Below are 19978 nucleotides of genomic sequence, written 5' to 3' on the forward strand. Positions count from 1 at the left end.
TCATTACTAAATTTAGCTAATGTTAGATAGTTAATGCAGAGATTCTTACCTTTACCTTGATTCGGCAGTCTCGTCCAGATATAATGGTATTAGTAGTTCTTTACGATTAGCAGCTAATGATTAGCAGCCACATTAGCAGCTAATTTGCATTTCATTTGGGGAGGGTGGTAAATACAGGTGAATATATTGATAAAACTTACCTTGTCCTAGAGAGATTTACACGCTTATCAAAACGTCATGCCAGGGATAGCCAACACGAAACACAGCCTTATTTGAAGTCTTTCTAATATCCCATATGGGAAAAAATTAATGGTGGAAAAACGATTGGAACCATTTCCTTGTTCGACCTCTAGGTTTTATGGGTATTATGATTCATACTGTGGTACTCTATTCCTGTTACATGTATTTGAAATACATTTTAATTACTTCTGTTTATTTTGTCATTCAAGTTACACTGGGCTGAATTATACTCCAATTTATTTTCAAAATACAAACTACTTTACTATAAAAATGTTTTTTAGCAGTTCACATTTTGTGGTCCACCTTTCAAACTGCATTGGTATCAGAAGTCTGATAGCACTATGGATCGGTGTGATAAGAGCCACCGCTAAAATAATGAAATATTAAAGTATGTGTAAAAATGTTGATAAATACTTTGTTGAATGTACTTAATATGTACTGAATGTACTTAATACGATTGTTATATGTTGTTGTCTCACCTAGCTATTTTAAGATGCATGCATTAATTGTTTGTCTCTCTGGACAAAAACGTCTGCTAAATTACTCAAATGGAAATGTGAAAATGAACAATTTCAAAGCAGTATTATTATAATGAATCCCCCCCATTTTGGCAGTGGTGTAAAGTACTTAAGTTAAGCAAAAATACTTTAAAGTACTACTTAAGTAGATTTTTGGGGGGGGGTCTGTAATTTACTTTACTATTAATATTTTTGCCTACATTCCTAAAGAAAATAATGCACTTTTTACTCCATACATTTCCCTGATACCCAAACGTACTCCAATTGACACACTTATCAAGAGAAAATCCCTAGTCATCCCTACTGCCTCTCATCTGGAGGACTCACTAAACACAAATGCTTTGTTGGTAAATTATGTCTGAGTGTTGGAGTGTGCTCCTGGCTATCCGGAAATAAAAGAAAACAAGAAAATTGTGTAATCTGTTTTGCTTAATATAAGGAATTTAAAACGATTTATACTTCGACCATTGATTCTTATTACTTTTACCCCTTTTTCTCCCCAATTTTGTGGTATCCAATTGATAGTTACAGTCTTGTCTCATTGCTGCAACTCCCGTACGGACTCGGGAGAGGCGAAGGTCGAGAGCCATGCGTCCTCCTAAACACAACACAGCCAAGCCGCACTGCTTCTTGACACAATGCCCACTTTATACGTAAGCCAGCCACACCAATGTGTCGGAGGAAACACCGTACACCTGGTGACCTGGTCAGCGTGCACTGCGCCGGGCCCGCCACAGGAGTCGCTAGAGTGCAGTGGGACAAGATCATTGCTGCCAGCCAAACCCTCCCCTAAACCCGGACGACGCTGGGTCAATTGTGTGCCACTCCATGGGTCTCCCAGTCGCGGATGGCTGCGACAGAGACCAGGATCTCGGACCAGGATCTCTAGTGGCACAGCTAGCACTGGGTCACTTGGGAGGCCAGTGACCATTGATTCTTAAGTATATTTTAGCAATTCCATTTACTTTTGATACTTAAGTATATTTAATACCAAATACTTTTAGACTTTTACTCAAGTACTCAAATACTGTAATACTGGTTCCCTGAGGTAAGGGGAGATAGAAGAGGAAGATTTGTACTGTGACTAATCTTTTCTGTTAAAACATTTTTTTATTATGTAATGTCATTAAATTTAAAATAACATTACAGGTTCGAGGTAGCCTGCAGTCATTGCATTCAGCTAATGACTTAGGCTGCTGATCTCACTCTCTAAAGATTTGGTAAATAAAGATTTGGTTAATTCTGTGTTTATTAGGCATGTGTTTCCAAAACAAAGCAGCTACCAACAATTTCTGATTTGATTACAAATATATTTCCAAAGCAAAACATAGCGGCACATTGAAAAATGCATTATTGCTGTTGATGCCTGGGGCCCAACTCAGGTTCAAACTCAAGTTATTTGTGATCATCTTAACATCTTCATAAGATATTTGTTGGGCTGTGCAGCATCTTATTCTCTCTCCCTTTCCTGTTCTCTCTCTCGTGGCTAGTGGTGACTGTTTAACAGTCTGATGGCCTGGAGATAGAAGCTGTTTCTCAGTCTCTCCGTCCCTGCTTTGATGCACCTAGATGGTAGCGGGGTGAACAGGCTCGGGTGGCTGAGGTCCTTGATGATCTTCTTGGCCTTCCTGTGACACCAGTGCTGTAGATGTCCTGGAGGGCAGGCAGTGTGCCCCTGGTGATGCGTTGGGCTGACTGCACCACCCCCTGAAGAGCCCTGCGGTTGCGGATGGTGCAATTTCCATACCAGGCGGTGATACAGCCTAACAGGATGCTCTCAATGGCGCATCTGTAGAAGTTCATGAGAGTCTTAGGCAAGAACCTCACAAAGCCAAATTTCTTCAGCCTCCTGAGGTTGAAGAGGCACTATTGCGCCTTCTTCACCACGCTGTCTGTGTGAAGGGACCATTTCAGGTTGTTGGTGATGTGCAAGCAGAGGAACGTGAAGCTTTTGACCCTCTCCACCGGGGCCCTGTCGATATGAATGGGAGCGTGCTCTCTCTGCTGTCTTCTGTAGTCCAGGAGATATATACAGTGCATTTGGAAAGTTTTCAGACCCCTTGATTTTTTCCACATGTTATTACATTACAGCCTTATTCTAAAATGGATAAAATTATTTTCCCTCTCATAAATCTAAACACAATACCCCATAATGACAAAGCGAAAACAGTTTTTTTTACATTTTTGTTAATTTATTACAAGTAAAAACAGAAAAAAATGATTTACATAAGTTTTCAGACCCTTTGCTATGAGACTCGAAATTGAGCTCAGGTGCATCCTGTTTCCATTGATCATCCTTGAGATGTTTCTACAGCTTGATTTGGAGTCCATCTGTGGTAAATTCAATTGATTGGACATGATTTGGAAAGGCACACACCTGTCTATATAAGGTCCCACAGTTGACAGTGCATGTCAGAGCTAAAACCAAGCTATGAGGTCAAAGGAATAGTCCGTAGAGCTCCAAGACAGGATACCAAAACATTTATGCAGCATTGAAGGTCCCCAGGAACACCGTGGCCTCCATCATTCTTAAATGGAAGAAGTTTGGAACCACCAAGACTCTTCCTAGAGCTGGCCTCCTGGCCAATTTGAGCAATCGGGGGAGAAGGGCCTTGGCCAGGGAGGTGACCAAGAACCCAATGGTCACTCTGACAGAGCTCCAGAGTTCCTCTGTGGCGATGGGAGAACCTTCCAGAAGGACAACTATCTCTGCAGCACTTCACCAATCAGGCCTTTATGGTAAAGTGGCCAGACGGAAGCCACTAATTAGTAAAAGGCACATTACAGCCCACTTGGAGTTTGCAAAAAGGCACTTAAAGGACTCTCAGACCATGAGAAACAAGATTCTCTGGTCTGATGAAACCAAGATTGAACTCTTTGGCCTGAATGCCAAGAATCACGTCTGGAGGAATCCTGGCACCATCCCTACAGTGAAGCATAGTGGTGGCAGCATAATGCTGTGGAGAATTTCTTTCAACAGCAGGGACTGGGAGTCTAGTCAGGATCGAGGGAAAGATGAACTGAGCAAAGTACAGAGTTCCTTGATGAAAACCTGCTCCAGAGCGCTCAGGAACTCTGACTGGGGCGAAAGATCACCTTCCAATAGGACAACGACTCTAAGCACACAGCCAAGACAACTCAGGATTGGCTTTGGGACAAGTCTCTGAATGTCCTTGACTGGCACAGCCAGAGCCCGGACTTGAACCCGATCGAACATCTCTGGAGAGACCTGAAAATCGCTGTGCAGCGATGCTCCCCATCCAACCTGACAGAGCTTGAGAGGATCTGTAGAGAAGAATGGGAGAAGCTCCCCACATACAGGTGTGCCAAGCTTTTAGAAGACTCAAGGCTGTAATCGCTGCCAAAGGTGCTAAAACAAACTACCGAGTAAAGGGTCTGAATACTTATGTGATATTACATTTTTTATAAATTTGCCAACATTTCTAAAAATCTGTTTTTGCTTTGTCATTATGGGGTATTGTGTGTAGATTGATGAAGGTAAAAAATACTAATAATCCATTTTAGAATAAGACTGTAATTTATCAAAATGTGGAGAGTCAAGGGGTCTGAATACTTTCCAAATGCACTGTATATACAATATATGAAGTAAACAATGCATTAGACATTCATACAATGTTCTGCATTTCCTCTCATACAGAAACATCTACTTTGATTTCGATCATGTTTGACTCACACATTTAGGACTGAGCTGAGGACACTCTGAAATGTATGTTGGTGGACTCCCTACCAGCACTCAATACATTCAGCGAGATGGACCTGATGGTTTGAGGTCTTCAGTACAAAGAGGTAAGCAAAAAAAAAAGTGTATTGTTTATTTCGCTTGTACAATAAAATCCTTGTCAACTGTGGTCTAAGCTTAACCAGATTTCATCATTTCTGACCGTGAAGAGACATGTCACGTTTATCCCTCTTATAAATCAAGTCGTTCAGGAGTCAATATGTCAGATTTAGACTACAGATATAACGGGATTAGTTGTGATAATCTAGGAGTGTAATCCAGCCCTGCCCGGCGCCTCAGGTCTCAGACCGGTGTATCTGCTGTTTGTTAACTAGAAGCTTTGAACCGGTGCCAGATAATTAATCCCTGAGTGACTACCACTACTACTGTTCTACTCAATCAAAACCTGTAGTTTTTGACTGAAGGTTTTGATCGAGTGGCGCAGCGGTCTAATGCAGTGCATCTCAGTGCTTGAGGTGTCACTACAGACACCCTGGTTTGAATCCAGGCTGTATCACAACCGGCCGTGATTGGGAGTCCCATAGGGCGGTGCACAATTGGCCCAGCGTCGTCCGGGTTTGGCCGTCATTGTAAATAAGAATTTGTTCTTAACTGACTTGCCTAGTTAAATAAACTATAAAAATAAAATAAAAAATAGCAGTTTCAGGAGTTGGCAAAACAGCATTGAAACACAGCATTGATTCATTATGATTGTCTTTCACTGTCATTATTTACACAGTCAACATTGTATTGTTTTTATAAAATCAGTAGGTGCAGTAATCTGATGTAAATAGTTGCAGTGATATGATTGGAAGAAACCTCACAGGAAGTAAATGGCTGATTTATATTTAGGGATACTATACTACCTGCCGCCCCACTGTGTCGTGGGGCAGGAGGTAGCCTAGTGGTTAGAGCATTGTGCAAGTAACCGAAAGGTTTCCAAATCGAATCCCTGAGCTGACAAGGTAAAAATCTGTCGTTCTTCCCCTGAAAAAGGCAGTTAACCAACTGTTCCTAGGCCGTCGTTGTAAATAGGAATTTGTTCTTAACTGACTTGCCTAGTTAAATAAAGCCTTTTCTCTTCTCCTCATATAAAAAGTAGGGGGTGTCTATTTATACCGGCAGTCTAAAAGCTGTGAATTGAGATTTGTGACTTCCCCTTTTAAAATAGCGCTCACATGAATCGCTACAACAGTGCTGTAACGGACGAGGGTTGGTCGATGGAGTCGGAAGGTGTAGCAGCGTAGCATATAAGAAAGCTACTATATTTGGAAAACGGGGTATCTAACGTTATACATTATTTGTTGAAACAGGAGTAGGACAGGATTTTTCTGCTGTCCTAATCGATGGCGCCTCGGCAGCTGAAAACGTGTGGCCAGAATGTCATTCTGCATGATCTGAACGAAATATCGCTGCACTTTGTATTTTTCCCCAAGGATGGGTGAAAGCTTTGGATCGGTTTTTATTTTCTGCAAAAATAATGGCGTGCTTGTTAAATAGGATGATGAAACGATGTCCTCTGTCTCGCTGACCTGACTCATCGCCGTCGCTCTGGACTGTTTTTGATTTTGTTTTTAATTTTCACAAAAGATCTTTGCCCCTCATGCAAATACCGCACGACAAATGCGAATAATACTGAATGGTATTTGGTTGAACGAGTGATGTCAGTTTATTGTGCTCAGACGGGAAATGCTTGTCTCAAGGATGTGACTCGACGGGAATACGGTTCAGTGATTTGCCATTCCAGCCCGGGCGCGTCCTAATCGCTCATGATGCACAGAGGTTTACGGAGACTCGTGCATCTGGTGCTGTTTTGCCCTCTGTCGAAGGGGCTGCAGGTGGGACAAGTACCTGTGATTTGCCTGGGTTTTTGTGCCTTAGGCCATCAGATAATTACCCATTAAGAACTCTCTCTGTATAATTAGGTAGGCCTAATAACACCATAAACCAGTGTGTGAATTTTATTTTGGCTGAACAAAGGTGAAAACAGGTTATTTGCCTTGTGGACAATGAGGTGTTATTGAATATCAACGTGGAAAGATTTGAGCGATATAAATCTGTGGTATTCATTTTGGAGATGGATGCACAAGCCTCCGTTTTTGGCTGCGGTCATGGCGCATAAACTGAATGGTGGCTTGGCAAGTTACTTCCCCCAGAGCACATGGCTGCACATAGGCCTACTTCACTTATGTATCAAAAGTTATTGTTCATATGTCATATTCATATGACAATCAACCCGTTTGAGAAGTAAAAGAATGGTGCCAGGAATGGCAAGGCTAGTTTCAAGTTTCACGTTTTTAATGTCACATGCACAAGTACAGTGAAATGCCTTTCTTGAAAGCTCTAAACCCAACAGTGCAGTGATCTTTAACGCTGTAATACTAAAAATAACAAGGTAGAACAAAAACACGAGAAATATCAAATCAAATGTATTTATATAGCCCTTCTTACATCAGCTGATATCTCAAAGTGCTGTACAGAAACCCAGCCTAAAACCCCAAACAGAAAGCAATGCAGGTGTAGAAGCATGGTGGCTAGGAAAAACTCCCTAGGAAGAAACCTAGAGAGGAACCAGGCTATGAGGGGTGGCCAGTCCTCTTCTGGCTGTGCCGGTTGGAGATTATAACAGAACATGGCCAAGATGTTCATAAATGACCAGCATGGTCAAATAATAATAATCACAGTAGTTGTCGAGGGTGCAAGAAGTCAGCACCTCAGGAGTAAATGTCAGTTGGCTTTTCATAGCAGATCATTAAGAGTATCTCTACCAAATAAGGAACATGAGAATAAGTAAGCATACTATATACAGGGGCAGTCAGTTTCAGTAACATATTTACTGTGTGTGTGGGGGGGTAAGGTGACGAGCCATCAGGATATATGATAAACAGAGTAGCAGCAGCGTAGATGATTCTATGTGAGTGCGTGTGTGTAGAGCCATTATTAATGTATGTGCATATTATGTGTGTGTAGGGCCCTGTCAGTGTGCATAAAAACAGTGCAAAAAAATAGGTTAAACTCAGTCTGTGTAGCCATTTTGTTACTTATTCAACAGTCTTATGGCTTGGGGTAGAAGCTGTTAAGGAGCTTGTCGGTGTCAGACTTGATACACCCCTACCGCTTGCCTTGCGGAAACAGAGAGAACAGTATGGCTTGGGTGGCTGCAGATTTCTTTGCACATGAGAAGGTTCAACAACAGGGAATCTGTTAAAAATAATGTGTACTTTGTTAATATCCCACTCTGGCACGGCACAACATAACAGTAAATACAGGTGCCAATGGCCCAGTAAGTTAGAGCATGCTGCTGGCAATAAGTTGATTCCCGCGTGGGCCACATACAATGCTGACACTTCTGTAAATCGCCTTGGATAAAAGCATCTACTGAATGACCATGGTCTCTTCCTCTCTCCCATGTAGAGTCGTCTCCCGGTGTTAAAGGTGAAGTACCTGCTGCTGGCCTGGTTGGGTATCCTGGTGGGCAGCTGGGTCCTCTACATGCAGTATGCCTCCTACTCCGAGCTCTGCCGAGGACATGTCTGCCACATGGTCATCGTAAGTATGAGTGTGCTCACAAGATTGGATAGCTTACTTTCTAAATGTAATCCATAACAGTTAATAGTTACCTGTCCAAAATTGGAATCAGTAATGTAACTTTTGGATTACCTTCTGTTACTTTTAGACTACTTTCCCCGAAAGAGGCACAGGTTAGTATCTGACACAGCAACAAAGTTATAAAATCTGATTTTAAACTTAACCCTTACCACACTGCAAACCCTAATGCCTAACATTACATTTTTGTTTTCATACATTTTTACAATATAGCCAATTCAAGTAGTCTTACTCCCATCGGCTACGGAGAACGTGATCACAAAGTCGTCCGGAACAGCTGATGCTCTCATGCATGCCACAGTGTTGCTTGCCTTGTCTGGTAGGCTCGTGTCACTGGGCAGCTCATGGCTATGCTTCCCTTTGTAGTCTGTAATAGTTAGCAAGCCCTGCCACATCCGAAGAGCGTCGGAGCCGGTGAAGATTCAATCATAGTCCTGTATTGACGCTTTTCCTGTTTGATCGTTCGTCGGAGGGCATAGCGGAATTTATTATAAGCATCTGGGTTAGAGTTCCGCTCCTTGAAAGCGGCAGCACTACTCTTTAGTGCAAATGTTGCCTGTAATCCATGGCCTCGGTTTGGGGTATGTTTTTTAAACATTTTTTACATTTTTTATTTAACCAGGTAGGGCAGTTGAGAACAAGTTCTCATTTACAACTGCGACCTGGCCAAGATAAAGCAAAGCAGTGGACACAAACACAGAGTTACACATAAACAAATGTACAGTCAAAAGCACAATAGAAAAATCTATGTACAGTGTGTGCAAATGTAGAAGATTAGGTAGGTAAGGCAATAAATAGGCCATAGAGGTGAAATAATTACAATTTAGCATTAACACTGTGGTGATAGATGTGCAGATGATGATGTGCAAGTAGAGATACTGGGGGGCAAAAGAGCAAGAAGATAACTAACAATATGGGGATGAAGTAGTTGGGTGTGCTATTTACAGATTGGCTGTGTACAGGTACAGTGATCAGTAAGCTGCTCTGACAGCTGATGCTTACAGTTAGAGAGGGAGATATGACTCCAGCTTCAGTGATTTCGTTCCAGTCATTGGCAGCAAAGAACTGGAACGAAAGGCGGCCAAAGGAAGTGTTGGCTTTGGGGATGACCAGTGAAATATACCTGCTGGAGTGCGTGCTACGGGTCAGTGTTGCTATGGTGACCAGTGAGCTGAGATAATGCGGGGCTTTACCTACAAACGGCTTATAGATGACCTGGAGCCAGTGGGTTTGGCGACGAATATGTAGCGAGGGCCAGCCAACGAGAGTGTTGGAGGCTATTTTGTAAATGACATCGCCGAAGTCAATTATCGGTAGGATCGTCAGTTTTACGAGGGTATGTTTGGCAGCATGAGTGAAGGAGGCTTTGTTGCGAAATAGGAAGCCAATGTAATTTTGGATTGGAGATGCTTAATGTGAGTCTGGAAGGAGAGTTTAGTCTAACCAGACACCTAGGTATTTGTAGTTGGTCACATATTCTAAGTCAGAACCGTCCAGAGTAGTGACGCTGGGCGGGCGGTTGCGGGCAGCGATCGGTTGAGAAGCATGCATTTAGTTTTACTAGCATTTAAAAGCAGTTGGAGGCCACGGAAGGAGTGTTGTATGGCATTTAAGCTCATTTGGAGGTTTTGTTAACACAGTGTCCAAAGAAGGGCCAGATGTATACAGAATGGTGTCGTCTGCATAGAGGTGGATCAGAGAATCACCAGCAGCAAGAGCGACATCATTGATATATATAAAGAGAAAAGAGTCAGCCCAAGAATTGAACCCTGTGGCACCCCCATAGAGACTGCCAGAGGTCTGGACAACAGGCCCTCCAATTTGACACACTGAACTCTGCCGATAAGAATGCGGTGGTTGACAGAGTCAAAAGCCTTGGCCAGGTCGATGAAGACGGCTGCACAGTACTGTCTTTTATCAATGGCGGTTATGATATTGTTTAGGACCTTGAGCGTGGCTGAGGTGCAACCATGACCCGCTCGGAAACCAGATTGAATAGCGGAGAAGGTACGGTGGGATTCGAAATGGTCGGTGATCTGTTTGTTGGCTTTCAAAGATTTTAGAAAGGCAGGGCAGGATGGTTATAGGTCTATAACAGTATGGGTCTAGAGTGTCTCCCCCTTTGAAGAGGGAGATGACTGCGGCAGCTTTCCAATCTTTGGGCATCTCAGACGATATGGAAGAGGTTGAACAGGCTAGTAATAGGGATGGCAACAATTTTGGCTGATCATTTTAGAAAGGGTCCAGATTGTCTAGCCCATCTGATTTGTAGGGATCCAGATTTTGCAGCGCTTTCTTAACATCAGCTGTCTGGATTTGGGTGAAGGAGAAGCGGGGGGAGGGCTTGGGCAAGTTGCAGCAGGGGGTGCAGAGCTGTTGGCCGGGTAGGGGTAGCCAGGTGGAAAACATGACCAGCCGTAGAAAAGTGCTTATTGAAATGATTGATTATCATAGATTTATCGGTGGTGACAGTGTTTCCTAGCCTCAGTGCAGTGGGCAGCTGGGAGGAGGTGCTCTTATTCTCCATGGACCTTACAGTGTCCCAAAACCTTTTGGAGTTGGATGCACATTTATGTTTGAAAAGCTAGCCTTAGCTTTCCTAACTGACATTGTATATTGGTTCCTGACTTCCCTGAAAAGTTGGAAATCGCGGGGGCTATTCTATGCTAATGCAGAACGCCACAGGATCTTTTTGTTCTGGTCAAGAGGAGTCAAGTCTGGGGTGAACCAAGGGCTATATCTGTTCTTAGTTCTACATTTTTTGAATGGGGCATGCTTATTTAAGATGGTGAGGAAAGCACTTTTGAAGAGCAACCAGGCATCCTCTACTGATGGGATGAGGTCAAAATCCTAACAGGATACCCGGGCCAGGTCGATTAGAAAGGCCTGCTCGCTGAAGTGTTTTAGGGAGCGTTTGACAGTGATGGGGGTGGTCGTTTGACCGCGGACCCATTACGCACGCAGGCAATGAGGCAGTGATCACTGAGATCCTGGTTGAAGACAGCAGAGGTGTATTTAGAGGGCAAGTTGGTCAGGATGATGTCTAAGAGCGTGCTCATGGTTACGGATTTAGGGTGGTACCTGGTAGGTTCCTTGATAATTTGTGTGAGATTGGGGGCATCTAGCTTAGATTGTAGGACGGGCTGGGGTGTTAAGCATGTCACAGTTTAGGTCACCTAACAGTACAAACTCTGAAGATCAATTCACATATGCTGTCCAGGGCACAGCTGGGGGCTGAGTGGGGTCTATAACAAGCGGCAATGGTGAGAGACTTGTTTCTGGAAAGGTGGATTTTTAAAAGTAGAAGCTTGAATTATTTGGGCACAGACAGGGATAGTATGACAGAACTCTGCAGGCTATCTCTGCAGTAGATTGCAACTCCGCCCCCTTTGGCAGTTCTATCTTGTCAGAAAATGTTGTAGTTGGAGATGGAAATGTCAGAATCTTCCTAAGCCAGGATTCAGACACGGCAAGGACATCAGGGTAGGCGGAGTGTGCTAAAGCAGTGAATAAAACAAACTTAGGGAGTAGGCTTCTGATGTTAACATGCATGAAACCAAGGCTTTTACGGTTACAGAAGTCAAAAAATGAGAGCGTCTGGGAAATGAGAGTGGTGCTGGGGGCTGCAGGGCCTGGGTTAACCTCTACATCACCAGAGGAGGAGTAGGATAAGGGTACGGCTAAAGGCTATAAGAACTGGTCGTCTTGTGCGTTCGGAACAGAGAGTAAAAGGAGACGATTTCTAGGCGTGGAAGAATAGATTCAAGGCATAATGTACAGACAAGGGTATGGTAGGATGTGATTACAGTGGAGGTAAACCTAGGCATTGAGTGACGATGAGAGAGGTTTTGTCTCTTGAGGCACCAGTTAAGCCAGGTGAGGTCACCGCATGTGTGGGAGGTGGGATAAAAGGGTTATCTCAGGCATATTGGGCATGCCTGGGGGCTCTACAGTGAAATAAGACAATCACTAACCAAAACAGCAATAGACAAGGCATATTGACATTAGGGAGAGGCATGTGTAGCCGAGTGATCATAGGGTCTAGTGAGTAGCAATGGGTGAGTTAGGGAGCCGATTCAGTAGTCGCTACTACGCTAGGTGAGCTGGAGATGGGCCTAGCTCGAGGCTAGCTCAAGGCTAATTGGTGCTTGCTTCAGGACAGAGATGTTAGCCAGGAGTAGCCACTCGGATTGCAGCTAGCTAGCTGCGATGATCCGGTGTAAAGGTTCAGAGCTTGCAGTAGGAATCCGGAGATGTGGTAGAGAAAAGGAGTCCAATATGCTCTGGGTCGATATCGCGCTGTGCAGACTGGGAGGTATTGACCGAGCTGAGGCTGGCTGGTGTCCGAGTTAACGTTGAAGTCCGCTAGCAGTGGCTAGCTGACTACTATCTAGTAGCTAGTTAGCTGGCTAGCTTCTGATGGGGGTTCCGGTTCTAAAGTATAAAAATAGCAGATCCGTACCACATTGTGTGAGGTGGGTTGCAGGAGAGTATGTTCAGTCCGTAGATGGAAAGTGAGATTAAAATATATATAAGGAAAAAAACGAGGAAACAATATTTACACGGGAGACTAAACACACGTCCTGGGCCTCCCGGGTGGCGCAGTGGTCTAGGGCACTGCATCGCAGTGCTAGCTGTGCCACCAGACACTCTGGGTTCGCGCCCAGGCTCTGTCGCAGCTGGCCGCAACCGGGAGGTCCGTGGGGCGACGCACAATTGGCCTAGCGTCGTCCGGGTTAGGGAGGGTTTGGCCGGTAGGGATATCCTTGTCTCATCGCGCACTAGCGACTCCTGTGGCGGGCCGGGCGCAGTGCGCGCTAAGCAGGTCGCCAGGTGCACGGTGTTTCCTCCGACACATTGGTGCGGCTGGCTTCCGGGTTGGATGCGCGCTGTGTTAAGAAGCAGTGCGGCTTGGTTGGGTTGTGTTTCGGAGGACGCATGGCTTTCGACCTTCGTCTCTCCCGAGCCCGTACGGGAGTTGTAGCGATGAGACAAGATAGTAACTACTAACAATTGGATACCACGAAATTGGGGAGAAAAGGGGGGGGGAAAAAGACTAAACACACGTCCGACTGCTACGCCATCTTGGAACTCTGCACTATGTACGTACAATCACTGTGGGGACGACATCATCGATGCACCTATTGATGAAGCCATTGACTGATGTGGTGTACTCCTCAATACTATCGGAAGAATCCCAGAACATATTCCAGTTTGTGCTAGCAAAACAGTCCTGTAACTTAGCATCTGCGTCATCTGACCATTTTATTGACCGAGTCACTGGTGCTTCTTGCTTTAGTTTTTGCTTGTAAGCAGGAATCAGGATGGAATTATGATCAGATTTGCCAAATGATTGGCGAGGGAGAGCTTTGTACGCGCATCTGTGTGGGGAGTAAAGGTGGATGCACATTTAACATGCTGGTAGAAATGAGGTAAAACGGATATAAGTTTTCCTGTTTGCTTATGGCCGTATATAGCTCATTGAGTGGGGTGTTCGTGCCAGCATCGGTTTGTGGTGGTAAATAGATAGCTACGAAAAATATAAATGAACTATCTTGGTAACTGGTGTGGTCTACAGCTTATCATGAGATAGTCTACCTCAGGTGAGCAAAACTTCATGACTTCCTTACTATTAGATTTCGTGCAACAGCTGTTTACAAATATACACAGTCCACCACCCCTTGTCTTCCCGGAGGAAGCTGTTCTATCTTTCCGATGCAGCATAAACCCCGCCAGCTGTATGTTATTCATGTCGTCGTTCAGCCACGACTTGGTGAAACATAAGATATTACAGTTTAATGTCCCGTTGGTAGGATATTCGTGATCGTAGTTCGTCTATTTTGTTATCCAATGATTGTACGTTGGCTAATAGGACTGATGGTAGAGGCAGATTACACACGCGCTGTCGGATCCTTACAAGGAAATTGCTCAATTGCACTGTCTCTTAAGGACAAGACTTGTCAACCTGCTTAAGATGCATTAGAAGAAGACTAAAATTAGTATTACCAATTTAATAACATCTATTGCAGGATACATCAATGTTAGAGGTTACATAACTGGCCATAAATGGATGTTGTATTTTACTTTATGGGTTGGTTATGTAGGCTTCTTTAACCCATTGCTTTCTACGACAGATAGTAATACCGTTAGGAAATATTTTTACATATATATATTTTTTAAACTGTCAGATTTCCAGTCATTCCAATTAATTTAATATGCCTTGATCTTTAAGAGTAGGACTTGGAAATATAGATTAGCTAAATTGTTTTACCTGAGCATAACCCCAAAACCAATGCCTAATTAGCCTTATCTTTTGTAGTTATTTGTAATTGTCATGGAGGACTGATTGGGCTCATTGCTTGTAGTTGGAAAAATAAACGCTGTTTTTGTCTTGTTTTGTGCTGTTTGCCTCCGTAAGGATATGCCCCTTTAAAAATATATATATTTTCACCTAAAATGACATACCCAAATCTAACTGCCTGTAGCTCAGGCCCTGAAGCAAGAATATGCATATTCTTGGTACCATTTGAAAGGAAACATGTTGAGCGTTGTGGAAATGTGAAAGGAATGTAGGAGAATATAACAGAATAAATCTGGTAAAAGATGATACAAAGAAAAAACCAACCGTTCTTTTTTATTGTTTTTGTACCATCTTTGAAATGCATGAGAAAGGCCATAATGTATTATTCCAGCTTAGGTGCAATTTATATGTTGTCCACTAGATGGCAGCAGTGCATGTGCAAAGTTTTAGACTGATCCAATGAATCATTGCATTTCTGTTCAAAATGTTGTTTCAGGACTGCCGAAATGTGCCTAATATATTTATTAATAACTTTTCATGTTCAAAATTATGCACTCTCCACAAACAGTAGCATGGTATTCTTTCACTGTAATAGCTACTGTAAATTGGACAGTGCAGTTAGATTAACAAGAATTTAAGCTTTCTGCCAATATCAGATATGTCCATTTCCTGGGAAATGTTCTTGTTACTTACAACCTCATGCTAATTGCATTAGCCTACGTTAGCTCAACTGTCCTGTGGAAGGGACACCGATCCCGAAGAAGTTAAATGGTAAACGGTTTCTGTAATTAATACACCTCTTGTTGCCAAAACAATGATTGATAGGCAGCTTGAACTTCTTCAATTCAATCTTCATTTGTAAAGTACACATACATTTGTGAACAGCCATCCACAACAACCACAGTCTGTAAGGCACTATGTATATATAGTGTATATATGTATATACTAGATATCAATAATAATTTACAACAGTATTGCCCGTAGGCTACGTACCATTGCTGTCGTCCTTACTTCCAAGCAGTTATTCACATTGGATGTCGACAGCAGTCGCAACATTGGAAGACATAGCTTGGACCCGTAGCCTACAAAAGCATATTCCTGTTATTTTCCCGCAATCCATTAATCGCATTTGGTGTGTCATCATAGTGGTCTCTGATTTGTGGTCAGACTCGCTCAGGAAGAACAAACTTAAATTTGTGCCTTTTTTCAATGTCATTGACAAAACAGAAAGGTGTCAAATAATTTTTGCTCAAACATCCTTTCTGAATTTAAAAGTAATCATCAAATTTTTTCAAGTATATGTAATCTGATTACAATATTTTAGCTGGTAACTGATTAGTTTTCTTGTAATCCATTACTCCCCAACACTGTCCACACACACACACACCTTTTGATTATTCACAGGTGCATCCACCCTTTATATGGCGACGGAAACTGTCAGATGGAACGCATTACAGAGGAAAAGGAAATCTGTATTGTATGTGTCAGTAGCTGCTGAGGGAAAGATGGTTCCTCTTATAATATTGTAGCAAATGGGGACCAGTTAAAAGTAATTAACACTGGATGAGAAATCAGTGATGTAACAGAGTGACTGCGTCTGAAATGGCATCCTATTCCCTCTGGACAAATGTTGTGCACTAAATAGGGATTAGGATGCCATTTCAGAGGTAGCCTGTATCTCTGGCTTGTCTGATAGCCCGGCCACAAGAGAAGTCACTCTACTCTAGCTTCATTGTTCCCTGTGATAATCAGTGATGAGAAATAACCAAATATTACAGTGCCTTCAGAAAGTATTCATACCCCTTGATTTATTCCACATTTTGTTTTTACTGCCTGAATTCAAATTGGATTAAATCAAAAAATATTGTCACACATCTACACACAATACCCCACAATGACAAAGTAAAAACATGTTTTTAGAAATGTATTTGAAATGAAATACAGAAGTATTCACACCCCTGAGTCAATACTTTGTAGAAGCATCTTTGACAGTGATTACAGCTGTGAGTCTTTCTGGGTAAGAGCTTTTCACACCTGGATTGTGCAACATTTGCCCATTTTATTCTTTTAAAAATTCTTCAAGCTCTGTCAACTTGGTTGTTGATCATTTCTAGACATCCATTTTCAGGTCGCCATAGATTTTTCAAGCAAATTTAAGTCAAAACTGTAACTCGGCCACTCAGGAACATTCACTGTCTTCTTGGTAAGCAACTCCAGTGTATATTTGGCCTTGTGTTTTAGGTTATTGTCCTGCTGAAAGGGGAATTAATCTCCCAGTGTCTGGTGGAAAGCAGACTGAACCAGGTTTGCCTCTAGGATTTTGCCTGTGCTTAGCTCCATTGCGTTAAATTTGTTTTTATCCTGAAAAACTCCCCAGTCTTTAACGATTACAAGTATACCCATAGCATGATGCAGCGACCACTATGCTTGAAAACATCGAGAGTGATACTCAGTAATGTATTGGATTTACCCCAAACATAACACTTTGTATTCAGGACAAAAAGTTAGATGCTTTGCCACATTTTTGTTGTTGTATTACTTTAGTGCCTTGTTGCAAACATGATCCATGTTTTGGAATATTTTTATTCTGTACATGCTTCCTTTTCATTCTGCCAATTAGGTTAGTATTGTGGAGTACCTACAATGTTGTTGATCCATTCTCAGTTTTCTCCTAACACTGCCATTAAACTCAAACTGTTTTAAAGTCACCATGGGCCTCATTGTGAAATCCCTAAGCGGTTTCCTTCCACTCCGGCAACTGAGTTTGGAAGGACGCCTGTATTCTTGTAGTGACTGGGTGTATTGATACACCATCCAAAGTGTAATTAATTACTTCACTATGCTCGAATGGATTTTCAATGTCTGCTTTTTAAAAAATGTACCTATCTACCAATAGGTGCCCTTTTGTATGAGGCATTGGAAAACCTCCCTGGTCTTTGTGGTTGAATCAGATAATTACAGATAATTGTATGTGTGGGGTACAGAGATGAGAGAGTTGTTCAAAAATCATGTTAAACACTTATTGTGCAGAGTGAGTCCATGCAACATATGTAATTTTTAAGCAAATATTGACTTATTTAGGCCATAACAAAGGGGTTGAATACTTATTGACTCAAGACATTTCAGCTTTTAATTTGTCATATAAAAAAAACTTTGGTAAACATAATTCCACTTTGTTATGGGGTATTGTGTCGGCCAGTGACCCCAAAAAAATCAGGCTTTAATACAACGAACTATGGAAAGTCGAGGGGTGTGAATTCTTTCTGAAGGTTCTCAGAAGTGGTTGGGGGTGCTTGTGTTTGTTGCTCAGCAGTCAGCACACACATATTGAAGTAGTAAAGGATCATGAGAGATAAAGAGACGAAGTGTGAAGATTAATGGACAGCCTGAGGTGGTGCTGTTTTGGTTTCTCTATCTTTGTATTGTGATGAATACGGCAGCACTGTTGTGCCCAACTCTTCTTTGTGCTGCGAGAGGGAGGCAGGCTCTCTCGGGACATACAAGACATTGAAAACAGTGTCTGAGAGAGGAGAAACAAGGAGAGATAGGAGGATTCTTCTGCCTCAAAGCACAAAAAATAAGATTTTGACACCCACCATCTCAGATTGTGCTGAATTTGTGTCTGTGGCTAGAAACATTGACATTAGTATTCTTGAAAAGGTATTTTGCAATGTAATTTGATCTCTGCGAAATTAAGCTAATTAATTGCACCCAAATTGGCCATTTTAATTGATAAGATTAATATATTCTTCAATAAATATAGTACCTAACATCCGATTTGGAACACAATTGTTCCTATCAATGAGTAAGACGTGGAATCCAATAAAATGCTCAAAAGCCACCCACGGACCCTCCATACCCCACGCTAATCCCACCCCAATTGATATTAGATCGAAGAAGTTTACATTAAAATTAAATTAAAAGGGCCAGTTTGGGTGTAATCAATAAGCTTATTTTGTCAGCGATCAAATACCGTCTTGTACATAAAACATCCTCTGCTTTTATGGCAAGCGGGCAATTTTTGAAATAAGGAAAAATAAGCATACGGTCTTCATAAAAGCACAATTTTCCACCACCATGCTAGAGTGGCTAATGGTACTTCCTGATGTTCAACCAATCAGGTTGCAGCAGTCTATTGTTTACCCCTGGCTCAACCCCGTGTGCAACATCGGGAAGTAGCATTAGCCACTTTAGCATGGTGGTGGATTTTTATTTTTTATTAAGACAGTACGCATATTTTTTTTGTTCAGTGGCTTGCCAATAAAGCTAGTTAAGGAGGAGATTGACGCAGACTGAATGCAGGATGTTTTATGTACGAGCCTGTCACCAGGGGACACGTGTATAGCTGGCTGCATTACATTCCGGTTGGATGCAGATGACAAACAACGGAAAAGGAATAATAGCGCCATCTGTCGGCCGGTTGGGCTACTTGACTTGAATGATGCAATTCATATTCCATTTTCAAAAAATATAACATGAAATTCTAATGAACAAATCACCCGGTTGTTTTACAAGATATAAACCACAGTAACATTTAATTTGGGAGGTATTTCATGTTTTACATATGTGAAGTCTCAATCTGACAAACAAATGCACGTAATTAGGCACGCTTCTCCATTATTTTGTGAAATTGCGGAACTCAAAAATAACAGTGCTGGGATTCCATTTTGTTCTGAAGCCGGCAGCTTTGCTGGCTCGGTCTGAGTTGTTATTGGAGGGTCTAATTATCCCCTACACCCTCCCTAATTTTCACTCCCTTAGCTTTGTGGACACTTGTGCAAATGGTGGAGGCGAGGGCCGAGGATAAGGGGGTAATTTGGGATTCAGTGTGTGTGTAAGAGTGTTGGCAATGTTGTGTGTACTCCCAGGGTAATCTGCACATTACTGCGACATTAAGGACAACTACAGTAGCTGGGCCTGCAGAATTACCACCCCCCCAAAAGGAAGATAAACAAATAATTTTAAAAAGTCCTTTAATTGGTTGGCTCGCAATCCAAAGTGTCCAAAATGAAGTCATATTACCATAGCAACCACCATTCAGTGGAGGAGGAGGTCACAGCCTATAGTCTTTAGTCTTTCTTTTTGTTTGGTATGATTCATACTGTTTGGGTGGATCTCATTTTACTTAGAACAGTGGAGTTAGCTCCAGGCTGGCAGGGTGCCTGGATGTTTCCCAAGCACGATTATCTCACACCCCAAAAGCATGCTATTTTATGCTGTGGTTAGGGTTGCAAAGGGTCAGAAAGGTTCCGGTAAATTTCTGGAAATTTTCCATGGGGAGTTAAGCCTGGGAATTTGGGGGATTTTGCTTAAAATCATCAAAAGAGTTAGCGTATAACAGTGAACTTTTTTTTGTGGGATACACAAGGCAATTCTAGGTCTTGTGGCATATTTTGGTTAAACTATCCCCATTTCAATGGAATTGCAACCCTCTGCATGCATGGTGCATTCTTCCATCACATGTGCAGTGCACTCTTCCATCACATGTACAGCTGATTCTCAAGATCTTGCACACTAATGAGATGCTATTGAACCCACACTACTGCACTGATTTTTTTGTTAACTAGTAAATAG

At 42.4% G+C, this 19978-nt stretch overlaps 1 protein-coding gene across 7 annotated transcripts in view; it reads left to right on the plus strand.

Annotated features, from left to right (window-relative positions):
- LOC139552056 (divergent protein kinase domain 1B-like) overlaps positions 1-19978 on the plus strand; it is a 49847-nt gene that overhangs the window by 14216 nt on the left and 15653 nt on the right. For 2 of the 7 annotated variants that reach the window (XR_011670378.1, XM_071363422.1), the window contains exons 1-2: positions 5658-6335; positions 7912-8046. Coding sequence is in view for 6 of the 7 variants with exons in the window: in XM_071363422.1 (XP_071219523.1) it covers positions 6267-6335; positions 7912-8046 (204 nt within the window). In the remaining variant the exon portion in view is untranslated. Of the gene's footprint in view, positions 1-4482; positions 4566-5370; positions 5463-5656; positions 6336-7911; positions 8047-19978 lie in introns of those variants that run through there. The other 5 variants (XM_071363425.1, XM_071363424.1, XM_071363427.1 and 2 more) reach the window with 5 other exon arrangements.

The sequence above is a fragment of the Salvelinus alpinus genome, chromosome 24 (genome assembly GCF_045679555.1).
Source record: "Salvelinus alpinus chromosome 24, SLU_Salpinus.1, whole genome shotgun sequence".
NCBI classification, from domain to species: Eukaryota; Metazoa; Chordata; class Actinopteri; order Salmoniformes; family Salmonidae; genus Salvelinus; species Salvelinus alpinus.